At 28.5% G+C, this 17000-nt stretch overlaps 1 protein-coding gene across 1 annotated transcript; it reads left to right on the top strand.

Annotated features, from left to right (window-relative positions):
- The first annotated feature begins 1296 nt into the window (after positions 1-1296).
- Positions 1297-4933, top strand: Dpit47 (DNA polymerase interacting tpr containing protein of 47kD). Its single transcript, XM_089224595.1, has 8 exons — positions 1297-1458; positions 2102-2246; positions 2344-2633; positions 2710-2902; positions 2972-3089; positions 3172-3328; positions 3929-4108; positions 4763-4933. Exons 1-8 carry the CDS (start codon positions 1445-1447, stop codon positions 4848-4850), a joined length of 1185 nt encoding a protein of 394 aa, XP_089080721.1. The 5' UTR covers positions 1297-1444; the 3' UTR covers positions 4851-4933.
- The last annotated feature ends 12067 nt before the right edge of the window (positions 4934-17000 follow it).

The raw sequence follows: 17000 nt of genomic DNA, 5'->3' as shown, positions 1-17000 counted from the left end.
GTACAGTGCGTGGGTCATTACGTGCATTCACGTGGCGATTTTCCACGGTACAGTACCTACTACAGTCATGGCCTCATGGGCCACGTATACACGTTGCAGTATAGTTGGGTTTGAATGGTTTGATTAGATCTAACCTAAACCAGTGACACCACTAACGGAATTGAGATTGACAGATTATTCTAAATTTAGATTTAAATTAATTCGATAGTGACAACGCCATCTACTGTTATCAAATCATTCATAATTCTCAATAAAAAATATTGTAAAATGCTCAAAAAAATGACAAATACAAGTTTATATTTTCAATTCTCTGGTGTATGAGACTACGAGAGCAGTGGCGAACTTTGTTAATTTACCGGACTTCCTTTATTATGCAATTTTTTTTTTCGAACTTATGTTGTTATAGTTACACTGAAAACGACGAGGTTAGAACTTAACAAAAGTCTATTATTTTACAATTTTTACTATATTTGCGCATCTATTATGAAGATAGATGTTTTTTCATTAAACTTATATAATTTGATGAGTAAAGGACAATAGTGCAATTAGAATCTGTTGATCAAACTTAGTTTTGAAATTATAATGAAATTAAGAATTCTGCAATTTCTACGTATTTGCAAAACGATCTATTTTGCTTTTCTCGTTTTTAATAATTTTATGCGTAATTATACTAATTTATAATAATTATTTTCGCAATTATTTTTGGGTAGAAAACCAGTCCAGTCGCTAAATTTGAAGTTCTACGGACCTTTCATAACCTTATCAATTACTGCAGTGTGAAAAGTATACTAACTATAATGGCTCCATACTCATACTATGCTCCTACCGGCTTATAATTAATTGAGTGATAGTACGCCATCTGCCAATACCGTTGACGTCAAACTTCCATCGGTCATACTTTCAAAACTAAGTCTGACCACCAAATTCTGTCTTTGCCATCGTTTTCAGTGTAACTAATTACATAGTCCCTCGGTAAAAAAAAATTGTGAAAAACAGGTGTCCGGTATAGTAACAAAATACCACGTTTTGTTTTAAGTATTAGTAATTAGCTCTTGAATATACATAACCATATATATGATTTATAGTTTAGAGAGCATCAACAAGTAACAACTAAGGAAACAAGTAACGTAGATTTAACTTTTAAATAATTTAGTTATTTTACTCTAAGAAAGTAAATTTAAAAAAAGCATATTGAACCCCGGTTTTCAAATATTCATGGAAGAATGAAGAAGAAGAAGTAATGATTAATAAGTGATAAAATTTGATAACATAACAAGTCGACAATAAATAATTAATAGCACATTTTTGATATCACGTATTTTTTAAACATTAGTATTTCATAATATTCAAAAATGTAATATTTTGTTTTTTAAATTTTGAACATTGAACATCCTACTATCTAAAGCACTTTGTAAAGACTACCTAACATTATTTTACAACGAAAATGGAAAAAATATTGTAAGTATGATCATTATAATTAAATTGTCTTCATGTTATAAAATGATTACTTACACAATATTATATTGTATATATTTTAGATGTTCATAATATTTATTATTTATTTATTGTTACCCGTGTTTGGTACTTTTTAGCCGTTATAATTATTTAAATAGTTACTTAAATTATTCATTGAACACATTCAAATAAGCTTATAAAAGCAGTTAAATTTCTAAACACTTAAAAAACATTTTAAGAATAATTCATATCTTTAAAAAGTATCTTAAATTTTTGGTTTCTGAGAATATATAACTTAAAATTTATGCATTTTCAGAAAAGTAAATTTCAATTTTTTTAATAATTAGGAAAGAAAAATTAATTAAGTAAAAAAATTATTTTAAAACGTGTCATACCTATGTTCTAATAAAATAGAGATATGAAAATAAAATCAGAAAAAAACTAGAAAAAAGCAATTAAAACCTCCAAAATAAGCAAAAATAATCATTTTAAATTTTTAAATGTCATGTTATAACATGGTTTAAATTTCCAGAGCACTGCTAGATTTTATGTTAATCCAAATGAATTAGTCAATGCTTGAAATCCCTCACCTTGATAATTACTGATACAATTTTCTTTATAACTTTATCAATATAATTTTTTTTAGAGAATCGAGTGGCTCTAAGAAGCCAATGACGGATGAGGAACGTGAAAAACTTGCTAGTCGTCTCGATGAAGATTTAGATAATTTTATAGACAATCTACAGAAAACACCATATAAAGATGGTTGGAAAGAAGAGACTTGGCGTGAGGTGATAATAATTTATTTTTATAATTATCTAGCTTAAATACTTTTAACTATCATTTAATCTTTTTAATTATGTATTGTTTATTTTTATTTTTATTTAGGAAATGGAAAAGCATCCATTTTTTATGACTAAACCCCCTGAACCAGAAGACCAATTGTCTCCCTTAGTTGAGGGATTGCAAAATCTTAGATATGATCCAGATGATAACACTCCCGAAGAGTTGGCAACAAAACATAAGGATGACGGAAATTTTAATTTTAAGTGTCGTAAATATAAATTGGCCATAATGTCATATCAAGAAGGCCTTAAGTTAGATTTTCAAAACAATGATCTCCGTGCTCAAATGTTTAATAATACGTCTGCTTCACATTATTTTTTAAAAAATTTTAGGTATTTTATTTAATTAGTGTTTAATATATTATGTAATTTAAACATATTGTATATTTCTTTTATATAATATGTTTAGATCAAGTTTGATAGCTGCTGAACAAGCGCTAAAATTGAAACCAGACTATGAAAAAACCATATTAAGGGCAATAAATTGTTGCATTCAGTTGAAAGAGTTTGATAAATGTTTAGATTTTTGTGATAAATATTTGAAGTTTGTACCAGAGGATAGTAATATCATGAAAATAAAAAAAGAAGCAATCAAATCTAAAGTAAATTTGTGTAGTTAATAATTAAGACTGATATTATTAGGTATTTATTGTAATGTTTAAAATGGTTAGAAGATCATGGAGATGGAAAAAAGAAAAATTACAAAGATTCAGAAACAAAAAGAAGCGGATCAAGCTAAGTTGTTATTTGAGCTTAATAAAAGAAAATTGCACATAGTTGGCAAAAATGGTAGTTGTACTTTATAATATTTAATATTGTATTTTGCATATATGATATTAATTTTATTTATTTGTTGATGATTACACTTTAGATGGTCCAATTAAAGAATTAGCAATACTCGATCCAAGAGTGCCTGGTTTAGTACAGCCAGTACATTTAGTCGAAAATCGTCTTGTGTGGCCTGTTGTTTTTTTATATCCTGAATATAAAACTTCTGATATGGTCCAAGAGTTTTATGAAGATTCTACGTCAGTATATTTTTGTCTATACACTTATACTTTAATATAATTTAATATTTAAAGAGAAATTTTCTAACTAAAATATATTAAAACTAAATAATGTAGTACTTATTATACATTTTTTTCAGTTAACCTAACTTAATAAATATTTTAATAATAATTTATTTTTCAAATAATATTTCTATAAGCTGGGATATTAATTATTAGTGATAGGCAACAATATCGATAATTTAATATAATACCAATATTGTGACAAATTTTTGATATCAATATCCAAAATTATGTCCTTGCCCATCACTATTAATTATGTTCCTATAGTTTTGTGTGTTGAATAATGCATTTTGTAAAATAAATTTTTAAAAAGATAAAAAAACAGTAAATTATTAAAAAAATTAAGAACCAGTAGGGTATATTATTTTTTCTAAATATTTATGTCATAATTTAATTCATTAGTTTTTGATTCTAAAATTTAGATTTTTCAAATTATAAGTTATATGTTGATTAATATATATTAAATAATGTTTTTAACTTTAAAACAATAGTTTTTAGAAATTTTATCGATTCATCCAATTTTTATGTTGTAATAATTGTTTTAATATATTTGTCTAGATTTTATAGTCACTTAGTAGAAATGTTTTCTGAAAGACCAGAATGGGATGTGGATGGAAAATACAATGCGGATGTAGTTAATGTTTATTTTGAAATTGTAAATAAATATAAAACTGGCACCAAAGTCACAAAGATAGATTCAAAAACATGCACATTGTTCGAAGCATTGACAATATTAAGGTAATTATAAGAAAAAACCTTTTAAAACCTTTATCACTTTTGTTTTAAGTTTAAAGTTTGCATTCCCTTATTTGTTAACACTTAAAAAATTATGGGCTTTCATCTTATATACAATATTTGTATTACTGTATGTACAATTTTTTTTACTAATTATTTATTATTTAAATTTTACTAATAACAGAAGTACAAATTAAAAAACTCGTTTACTTGTTAATAGTGTACATGTATGTAAGAGTTAAATAATTATATATATATAAATTATTGAGTTTAACAAAAGTTATTTCATTTGTCAGGTATTTCTGTTATATTTAGCTCATGAGCATAAAAAAATTCTTAATTTTGAATAATATTATAGTTTCTCTTGTTAGAATTATTTGTAATGAAATATAGATTTATTAGAAATATTTTTCAGTACCACAATACCACCTATCATCATTGACATCGTAAAAAATTCAATAATTTAAAAAATATATAAGTATAGTTTAAATTAATGAATAATGTTACTGGAGATTTATCTTTTATGTTGTATGCTCATTGTTAAAATTAAATTATTAAAAATGTTATTATCTATTGTCCTATATAATGGCTTTTTATGTTTTTGTGTATAGTTTCTTATAGATTTTAAATGTATAAATTTTTTATTATTTTTTTTAGATGTCCAATTGATAATGGAACACCAGTGTTTTTGATTTTCATTGCTGGAAGTCAGTTTGAGAAAGATTTCTTAGAAGAAGTACCATAATCAGTTCAAATATAATAAAATTGTCTATTACTTTTGTTTATTTTTATATATTATTTTAATTATACTATTATGTATTGTTGAAATTGTGTGTTTCACTACTATTAGCATTATACAAACTTGTGAGTATGAGCATTTTGTGTTAAGTATTCAGATGTCAACGCAAGTTCATTTCCATGTTTAGCAATGCTATGTTAAAGCTGTATCCATATTAAGACAGATATTGTTGTTGAATATGTCTTTTAAAAATGTTTCATGACCCAACAAATAGTGCCAATGTGCTTTGAATTTTTAGGTAACATTGTCTATCATAACTTTTAAAAGATTTTACAGTTTTTATTGTGTAATTACTATCTAAACTAATTTTATTTTATTTTTGAAGAATTAATTTTACGTGTTTGTGCAGATGGCTTGAGGAAATAAATTAACAGACTGAAATTATTATTTAGAAATAAAAAATGTTGAATTAGGTATATAAAGTATAAAGCTAACTTAATAACCTACTAAAAATTATTAAATACCTGAATACAGGCTAAAAAAATATAAAGGATAACAAGATTGGTTATCGTTTTATTAGCGTTAACATTATATCAGAATCATGAAGAATGTTGTTATTTTTGAGTACAGTATGTAGGAAGCTAGGTATCTATATACAAATTTCTCAGCTCACCTAATATCTATGATCTAACAGGTAGGTACCTAAATTTATTCATGACTTGTCCTCATTTGTAGTATTGTTGTCCTTTACATCAAATGTTCAAATGTTTATTTTATTATTTAATATAGGTACTTAATTAAATTGTTATGATATTTTGAGCTGTGTACCTATGTACATTTAACATTTTTATTTGTTGCGTCAACAAATTTAAAATTATAATACAAGGCTCCTTATCCATTGTTAATTGTTACAAAAATAGTTTAAAAATGTCAATAATACATGGGCATGTTTTTTTTATAAGCTAGTGGAATTATTGTAGAAGAAGAAAATATCAGATCGAATCTTGGGGCGATTATCTCAGTTTAGATGAATTAGGTTAGATATGTGATATGTCTGATAACATAAAACTTTTATATATAAAGTTAGTTCAAACTTATATCACATTTCCAATTTGAAATGGGAATCATTAGCTTTCAGATAATGAATTCCTATGGACTTGATCACGTCTTTTGACATAAATATACTAAACATATGGTTAACGAAAGCTGTACGTTTTTAAAGTTTCATGGATAAATCTATAAATATAATTACATGAGATACTACATACATACATAGTAGTAAATGTAAAGGTTAAAAGACTTAGTGTTTTAAATTAAAAGTTAACAAAAATAAATTTAGGTGCTAAACATAAATTTTATTTGTCTAAAATATTAACTTAATATAACCAATAAATTCATTTGGAAAGTTAAAGCTATGTAATAAAACATAATAAATATTTACAATGCATCTAAACTTACCATCATAATTCAGGAGGCCCGTATACAGGGGGGGATTTAGGGGTTCACCCCCCTGAAAATTGATCCTGGATATGTGATTGTAATGCAGGTATTTATATTTAATATTCTCTTAACAAGTTCATTTTATTAAAATGATAATACCTACCAAGGTGCCTAGTATTAACTAACAAACATCAGTGATGTTATAAATACTTTTGACAATTATTATTTGAATACGTAGTTATAAAAACTTATAATTAAACAAACCATTATCTTATTACTATAACTGATACTTCTTCTTCTTTTTGGCTTCGGCCTTTAAGACCATGCTGCTAAATACAAATCTTGCCATCTGTCCCTGTCCTCTGCAACTTCTCTCCATCTGATTCCTGGTTCTAACGTTTTAAGTCCTTTTTTACACAGTCTTCCCACCTCATTCTGGGTGTTCCTAGAGGTCTTTTAACTATATTATTGGTTCTTCCTCTATTACCTGTCTAACTAGAGATCCTTGATTACGTCAGGCATGCCCCCCGCATGAGTCTTCTTTCTGTGACCTCCTTAACTATATCAGGTCTCTGAAGCTACCTGTTGAGTTCATAATTATGTAATTTTCTCCATTCATTTGTTTCACAGTCAAACACCGGTCCATATATTTTTCTTAAAACTTTTTTTTCGAATATCCCTAATTTCTGTTCTTCGGCTCTCCTCAATGCGTTTCAGAACCATAGGTACAGGACAATAAAATAGGTCGTAATATAATGTCATATACATGGCTCGAGACTTCCAGCATTTGCATATTTATTTATAATATGTTAAAATATTATTGGTTTGAAATATTTGTTCAAACTTTTCATTAGAGTGTCATACTCAACATCGTTAGGCGTGTTAGGAACACATGTTATTCACACATAAGAACAAGTTGCCATTCTTTATACCTATATGATATTCTAAAATCCTGTTTTATTTTATTTATAAATACTTTTTTTAGGCCATGAAACGTTTTCTTGTCCCCCTTTCACAATCGGATCAATCTGATATTGAATCTGTTACTTCTAAAACAGTTCGTAAATATTTTACTTAGTACCTATTTGAAGTATGTGAAATACTATTTACTATAATAATATAACATTCTACGTGTATATACTGTACAGTGTACACACACATATATATATATATATATATATATATAACGAAAACATATATATATGTTTTCGTCAGGTTATTTTAATTGCGTAAACAATTTTTTTAAGTATAAAATAAATAGTTATGCCTTAATAAATAGCTAAAAAGCAAAATAAAACTAACCTGTTTGGTGTATATGCTCTGCGCATTCTCGCGGGCCATAAAAATTCAAAGTACATAATAGGTACCTATTTATTATAATATGCCGGTTGGCCGAAAATATTTTATTTCTAAATAAAAAAAATTACACTTATTAATTATTTAACTAAACCTAATGAAAATATAATTAAATTATTGGTTTTTTCTCTCAGTCTGCGGGCCGCGGTTAGAATGCATTCGCGTTGTCATTTGTGATGATAATACATCCACTATAATGAACTGATGGTGTCCACCGCCGAAACATAGTTGGCCTTGAACTTTTTCTCTAGGTATTCAGTGCTTTTGGTCGTGTCATGTTCTTCGCTGCTGAATAGTTTCTCGATCTGGAGCGACGTCTTGCCTCGCGTTTTCGGTAAGAACGCGGCCACAAAGCACGCGGTGACCGTGGCCACATCCGTGAACAGCCACATGATCTGATCAGTAGCCAGCGCCGCTGTCATCAAGCTTGGTGACATTTTCAGTGTCATAAATATGAAGAATTAATTACCCTTTAGTGACGGAACAAGGCAGCCAATTGTGCTACGGACTTTGAGCGGCAACAGTTCATCGATCATCATCCACGGCAGCGGCATCATGCGCAACATGTTGACATCACTGACGTAGGACAGGATGCACGCCAGCGGCACCCAACCGTACGGCCTGTCGTCGACCGATAACGGGCCGTACGCCGATTCGTAGGCGCCGCACACGGCCATCAAGACGGCTGACGTCATGGCCATCGTCCGGCGATTCACGTGCTGTATGCACACTGACCCGGTGACGCCATAGGCGCCCGCAAAAATTTTTCTAGGGGAGGGGGGGGCAATGTTAGGATTTGAGGATAAATATTATAATTTTACTAGATGTTTTAAAATAATAACCTTTTTTATTATACTCGTTTACAATATATTATATTTTATTATATTACAACTTATTTTATAATTAATATAGGTATTAGATACATAGGTATAAGTAAAAGGTAAAGGTAACTAATTCTCAAAAAGAAATTGTAATCGTCTCACATCTCTCCCGAAACGATAAACAATTTATTCATAATTTTTGTTATTATTAATTAGATCAATTAAATCTAATCTAATGTTTTTAATGTTTCTAATGGTATCCTACTATTTTTATAACCACTTTCAATTTTTTGTATAGTATAAAGTAATTTATCTTAAAACATTCAATTAAAAAAAATATTTTGAAAATGCCAGGGGGCCAATGCCCCAGCTTGCCCACCCCCCTGCGGGCGCCTACGGGTGACACTCATGACTAGCCGGAGTACCGCAACATACGGCAACACAGAACACGTACCTAATATATTGTATTATATTTTAATAGCTAGTTAGGTAATGTATTTAAACATAAAATTGCGCATAATAACGGTTTTGCTAAAACCTTTTTTTTCAAAAAATTATCATAGTTATTTCACAAAATTATATAATTTATACAGACAGAATTGTTAAAAGTTGAAATGTATAAAAATTATATTAAAGCAATTACAAATAATATATTTTTCAGAAGGATTTCTCATCAAATAACCAATAATGATTATTCAATAATAGCCTGTCCTATAAATACGTAATCAATGGTAAACAATTTGTTTTAATTGACTTGGTCAAAACCTTTTCTCTTGACAATAAAATAACACACACATATAATATATACAGGGTGTCCCGCGAGGATTTACCCATTGCGATATCTCCTGAAATAATGGTGATATGGACATTTTCTTGGTTTGTAATAAGACTCACAGGGATAAGAACTACAATTATTTCATATTTTTATATTTAATTATTTCCAAAAAAGTTGTAGAGTTTATTTTTCTGAATATATTGGCGTTTCAAAAATTTATTATCATTAATTTTCTGGTTTTTGATATTTTTTTTAGTTTCGAGAAAAATTGCGAATTATTTAAAACCATAATGTTATCATTTTATCAAACATGATATGACCCACCTCACCACGACGCGCGCATTCCCATAGGGCCGGCCGAATATTTTCCGTGTTCCCCAATAGTTCTAAATTTATAATCATATTTTATTTCTTCAAAACTAGAAAAGTAATAAAAATCAGGAAATTAACGAAAATAAAATTTTGAAACGTCAATATTTTTAGAAAAATAAACTCAATAAAATAGCTAGGTATCATTAATTTTTTGGGAAATAATTAAATAAAAACATTTTTTTTTTTAATTTTTTACATAAACATTAAATTATATTAAAAAATGAAATAATTGTAGTTCTTATCCCTATGAATCTTATTATAAAACTAGAATTTTGATATCTCCATTATTTCGTGAGATATCGCAATGGGTAAATCCTCGCGGGACACCCTGTATATATATAGTATCATATAATATTTTAATACAGTTTTATTTGATGGGTTATTAAAACTGAAATTTCGATAGTACGAAAATATAATTCATAGTGAATACACAATATATTATGTATTATAGACATACACTGTACATGCACGCGTACTTTGTGCTATATATTGAGTCAAGACGTTTATGATCAAATATAATATAACAAATTGAAATCCAACAACTTAACTGATTAATAAATAATAATATGATGTATAACTTACGAAATAAATGTATATAAATATTGAATAGGTAACTATGTTGTGCAGAATAAGAACCAATACTGTTAATTATTGCCGTAATAGACCCATTTAATTGCTGCATAATTCACTTATAATGTGTTCGATTCGGCTTAGGATTTTCAAACTTTTAAGACACGACTTAGGTAAGAATATCTATTACAGTGCGTATAATATAGTAAATTATATGTACAAGTGAGTATTAAAAACTAAATAAATATATCAGGAATTTAGGATATGTGAGAGGAGACTAAGGGCTAAGTCTATTAATGTCAGCATTGTTGAGTTAGTTTTCCCTCTAAGTTAGTTCTAATAATTTGTTAAGTATATTTAATTAAAATTAATATAATATAGCGTATAATTTATAGAAATATACAGCCGTGACAGGGTTCGCCAGCCCCTCCAAATAACTATAGAAAGCTTGGCGTGTATGACAAAATATAATACACGCAAATGTCTTGTGTATTATGTGTGCGTAAGAAAAATATTTCTTTATCTATTAATTTATTAATAAAAATATTATTTTTTTAAACATAGTTTTAGTCATATAATACAATGATCGACATAATATACAATAGATAAATTTAAATGCACATCATATAATTGTTCCTCATTGCGTAATGCTTAATAGTTTTATTGTATAGGTACTATACTATAATAGGTAAAGTATAATAGGTATTAAATTAATAGATGAGATATCAAAAAAACTATTTGGGTATATAATAATATATTATGATTAATTTTTATAATTTATTGATTACTTTAAGGTGATGATTGAGGAGAAGTTGTATTCATGATCATAAAAAAATAATATGAAATTAATAATTTCAATGAAGCGGAAGCACAACATTACATAGGTAATCAACTTATTCGACCATTACTGTATTTAAATAGACATAGGTCCTGATAGACATGCAGACGTGCAGCGTGAGAAATTTTGCTGTTATATTATTATCATGTAAGACATTAATGAAAATATACACATATGTATAAGTATGCATGTACATAAATATTAATTATTATATATGTTGACCCACTGTGATATTATCGTTCACACATCGACAAAATAGTATACAGCATGCCTGCTGTAATGGCACTTCCATATACCGTTTGACAACCTTAGGAAACATGCGTTTCACATAATATTATGTATTACCTTAGACGGCAAACAATATTATTAAATTATTTAGCCCCGTTCTACTAGCTACATATTTTATTTCTTATTGGAAGAAAACACGCACAAGTATAACGTATTTTCCGTCGCTACAGCCGCGCTAAAATCATGAGAAATATCACCCAACATTTAGAGGGGAGGGGGTTGGTTGCGTTAATATTCTATTATGGAATACGGAAAAAAGAAAACACAGTGTATTACAATATAAATATAAATATATGAAGTATGAAATTTAAGCTGAATAGTAACAAGTAACAACAAAGAACTTCTAATTGGAACCTAATTACATTTTGTTAGTTAACCATATTATAAAATCAGTGGTTTTCACCTTAAAAATTTTAAATGCTGTCAACTAGTTGGGGAGTTTTTGACTTCCTCTTTGGGTACGTCCCTATTTGGTTCAAAATATAATTTAATGCCGTCTAATGGCCTATTAATTAAACATATTTTTTAAATTTTAAGAGAAATATACAATCTATGCCCATATAGACACAATAAGAATATGTGATAGTGACAACTTATAACATGAAACCGCGTGAGTGGAGAAGCCATCTGATGAAAGCACCAGTGGCATTGCACTAATACCTATTTGTTTTCGTTTTTATTTTGTTTTCAAATATTTAAATCAAAAATTATAAAACATAGAAACTAAATTAAAATAATAAATTATTAACCTGTCTATCAATATTTTGATGGCCACGCCAATAAACTATATTGCTTATAAAGATATCCAAACTGATTGATAGAAAAAATTATCTTAGAATTCTTTATAATATAAATGTTATACGCACGTATTGATTAGAAAAAACTATAATTAAAACTTATTTTATATACAATATTAATAACAACGGTATATACAAATAATTAACGGTGGTAACTCCCGGTGGGACAAAAATCAGTGAAACTCGTGTCGAAACAAAACCATACAATACGCTGTTGTTATAGAAACAATATGTTATAGGTAAAGCACACTATACAAGTACGTTATGAAGAAAATGGTTTAAATAGTTATGATATAACAAGATCTGGAACGTCTTTAAAATTCCCAGGTCCTGGGAAAAAGCAATTGCTATAGGTCGGGGTAAAAGTATTTAATTGCGAAATCCAACATATTATAATTTAATTAACAGTATAGTGTCTTTAAAATAATTATTTTCGTACTGTTCATAATTTCATATTAATACAAAGTTAATAAACTTCAAAATAATTGTCCATCTTGTGGTAGCAGTAGAAAATATAGTGAAATCTTTGAATCACACCGAAAAAGTCTTAATAGCTAGTATAAGAAGAATACTATACATCTCTTAGTGGTAGGTATACATAAAGGCTAAGAGCACTGGAAATTTGATTGAAACTTAACAAGCTACGAGGTTTTATGAAAGTGTTTTTGTACCATTTGATTTTGTTCTATCACATATTTTGTCCCATTGCCATTTGTTTGACTGCGACAGTTTTTAACTTATTATATATTATTAAGGCAAGGATTAAGTTTAATTTCACCAGTTTATTTCTAAGAAATGCCTTTGTTATTTTTCTACAAATCTAGCACCCATACAATTGCTTGAAATATAATATAGTTTTTGAAATCAATTTTCATATTTTATTTTTTATTTTTCATGCTGCCTAGATAAATAAATCTAAGTAAAAATCGTGAGAACAGGGACCTAAACCAGCATGCCCTTCCCCTAAGGATACTACTATGGGAATGCTGAATGTATGAATTTGCTATACATGCGTTATAATCTAAACTGCGTCAGTGAGACGGAGCGGACAAAAACGGGTGGTACGTTCTCTTGATTATAACATACATCATATTATACATACTAATACACTATAATATATTACAATTTACAACATAAGTAGAAACGCATACATGCGGTGTTGGCAAATAGAAATATATAGAATACATATACGGAGCAAAATGCTTTGAACCGCTTTGGTGCTTTGAAGTTTGAATGTGCATTATATTGTACAACTCTGCTGCAGCGTCAAATATTATAAGTGTCACGCGTTTCAACTCGACGAAACCGATCAAAGGACCGACGGTGAACGAAGCACGTTTTCGGTGTATATCTGAAACGTTGTCACGCTAAAAGCATATTTTATGGTTGGTCCGGATATGGGTCAGGAACCCTTAAATATAGCTGTGATATATAAAATACCCTCCTACCCTCCGAGGAGTTTGTCTAACATACGGCTGCACACTATCTCGTTTGAACGTCGAATCTCCGACAAATCCGAAGAATACAAGAAGCAAAAAGGTTGCGTGATCAAGTGAGTAGTAAGATATTTTTTTATTGATATATTATTAAAAGAAAAAAATACAGTGCCTGTAGGTATATCATGGTGTGACGGAATTGATTTAATTCATACATTTGTGGGAGTACGTGACGACATCCTTAAAATATTATTGAATCGCGTATTTTCTATAGACTACGTCGTATGAGATGATGAGTTCTCTTCGAAGATTATTAGCGACGAAGTACCTGTTGTGTCATATATTATATGATTCGTACTTTTTCTTGGAAAAAAAATTGGGTTAATATCTTGTTTATGAACGTGTTATATGCTTCCCAGAAGTCGTGCAGAAAGCAGACACCGTCCTGTGTATCCAACCTATCTACACACATACGATTGGTTGTCACTCACATAATTTATAAATTATTTGAGTGACTTACTGAAGGGACTGACTGTCGTAAGTGTGTTCGTCTCAAGAAAAATACATGGATAGTACACACAATACATAACTACACATATGCAGAATATATATAATATATATATAATATTATAATATATATTATAGAGGGAGATAGAGAAAGCGGAGACTGAATATTATTATGTGTGCAATGGTAAAGTGATATTTTTTGATTGCTATATATTATTACATGTTATTGGAAATTTCAAAATCCAATTATTCCATCCAACTACAAATTCTTTGTTGGAATATTCAGACACGTAACAAATATAATAGTAACTACAACTGTAAATTATGTAGGGCTGTTGTTCAAGAAATCTTGTTTTGATAATATAGAATTGTATTTAAATAACATTTGCGATTCAGTGAGTTTGAATGATAGTTTGAATGTACCACGCAGGACACTGAATCATTAGAATGATAACAGGGACTGGATAATACAATACTAATATTTTATATAACGAGTGTTTCAATATCAAACATTTGATTATAAGAAATGTTTGTATCTCAAAATATGTTTTCATTACATATAATTCAATATTTCGTGAGATCGATCACAATAAGCTTATCGGCTTTGCAATCAAATTATTTTTATTTTTGTGATACTGAATTTGGATAAGTTTGAATGGTTTTCAATGTATATTGTATATAGCTTAAAATTTTTATAGGATGATACATAATATTATAAATTATGAAAATGGGAGTATATAAAATAAAAATATATATATTATCAATATCAATTTATTGATACACTGGTCGATGTTCTATTTTATGTATTAATTATATATTATTATATATATATTATAATTATTAATACAAAGGTAGGTACTTTTTATTTTAATACTACGTCTATATGTGTTATGTGTTTTTGCAGTTATATATATTTTTAAACAAACCATAATTTCAGCAGAAATAATCAATCATCAGGAATTCAGAAATAATTAACAAAGTATTTATTTCATTGGTTATTATGCAATTTTTAAAATAATTATAGGCACGCTTCATTAAAATATATTTTCAAATTTCCATGAAGTCTAAGAAGGTCAAATGTTGCTATTACTTGAAGACGTTAGTCATAAACTCTTTTGGATGGATTTTATTTAGGTACTACGCTTAATATTATCATTTATCTGTGAAACGTTTTCAGTTTTTAAGTTATTTAATTTTGATAAAAATATTCTAGCTTACGGAATAAAGTGTATAACACATTGTGATGTTTCTACTTGCAATACAATTTGTTTGGGTACAGAAAGTTTCTTAAAGAAAATCGTTATCCAAAAGTCGTTTTATCTTTTACCAGACTGCTTGTAGACGTCTAACTAAAATGGGTCACATAACATATTAAAGCAAACGACACAAAAAAAAGCGTCTTTAAAAAGAAAATAAAGTTGGACGTGTCTGGACTGTCTGCGCCGTTATGAGTTAGGGTTATATGTGTTTGTAAAATAAATATTAATGTCTGAATCATTTTAGATAAATAAATTCTTTATAAATGATTTAAGTTTTATTGATTGTGGGCATATTAGATTTATGTTATTTATATGTGATGCAATGCTATGAATTGCGGAAAAAAAATTCCCGGGAAACAAAATCCTGGAAGAAAATCCCCGCACAAGGAAAAAGGTCCCCAGCATATTTTATATATAAGATATAATAGAAATAAAATAAATATTTTATATTATCTTAAAAATGTTTATTTTATAAAAATTGCCTTTTACCCCATATTATATGTAAAAAAGTACATGCATGTAGCATATATTTGATTATATTACCTAGTCATCCACGAACTTATAATAATAATTAAATATAAATTAAAATGTAATGCGATTATAACATTACGAGTATAATATAATTTATCTACGACGATTGTATAGGATGCGTGGTATTTACTATCTACTATCTTATACCGGAAGTGAAACAAATAACAACTAATTGGTCAGATGGATATCGGCACATTATATAATATTATATACACACGTACCTACACAAATAAGTTAAACATATAATAAAATAATCCACTTGCCATCGAAAAATGAAGCACGTTTTTGAAATTATTTAACGGCATAATATATTGGTGATTAAAATGCACGAAAAATGATGTTGACGGGCGTGGGAATAAAATATACACAATAAATTACATCTGATTGTAGCGACATTTATTGGTACTTTGTTGGTCATATTTTTAATGTTGGTTTAAAATAACTTTTATTATTCAGATAAAATTGGATGATAATAATAATTCATTTATCGCGATAACGTATATGATTATTTATAATATTAATAATATATAATATAATATTGTGTAGGCAATAGTCATAAGTGGTTTTCTGAGCGTTAGGTTATCACCTGTCGGAATGACAAAATACTTATCGCATGTGAAACATTCCGTGTGTAGACTTACTTGGGTCGAAATTTCGTGCAGGTATGGTTAAACATTTGATTGGATTTTTTGAATTCAGTCAAGCAGCCGTCGCCGTCGCGTACAGCAGATTCAAATTTAAACTTTGTTGTTTCGGAAAAGTTGGTTTCGGATATCTAGTGACTAGTAGTCTAGTAGCGTTATTGTACCGTGTAGTGATCATTCGCTACGCCGTCGCTATACCGTGGTATATGCAGGGTACCTACGGGTAGTGCACTAGTACTTAGGCGGTACTGGTGGTAGGTATTTAACTGCAGTTATACTGTATATGTTACATTTTTATTGTGTTGCCACTTGCCAGTAAGTTGTCACTGGCCACTGCTGCATGAATACTGTATTATTATATAGTAGGTTTATGCACATAATTGATAATATATTATAATTATTATATCACATTGGCAATGACTGTGTGTTTTAACGGTGTTCGAGGCCCGCGAATAAATAAACATCGTCGTCACCGAGTGGTTAGGAATTTAACTGTAAACTAATTTAAATTTTGAATATCGT

This window comes from Diuraphis noxia, unplaced genomic scaffold (assembly GCF_037042655.1).
Source record: "Diuraphis noxia isolate RWA-SAM2 unplaced genomic scaffold, SU_Dnox_SAM2 contig0003, whole genome shotgun sequence".
NCBI classification, from domain to species: Eukaryota; Metazoa; Arthropoda; class Insecta; order Hemiptera; family Aphididae; genus Diuraphis; species Diuraphis noxia.
This window is presented reverse-complemented; position numbering and strand designations above follow the sequence as displayed.

Excerpts from the sequence above, each read along its gene's own strand:
- Dpit47 (XM_089224595.1), top strand. Across the intron at positions 3,090-3,171 it reads GCACATAGTTGGCAAAAATG|ATGGTCCAATTAAAGAATTA; the intron begins GTAGTTGTACTT and ends ATTACACTTTAG. Across the intron at positions 4,109-4,762 it reads GAAGCATTGACAATATTAAG|ATGTCCAATTGATAATGGAA; the intron begins GTAATTATAAGA and ends TATTTTTTTTAG.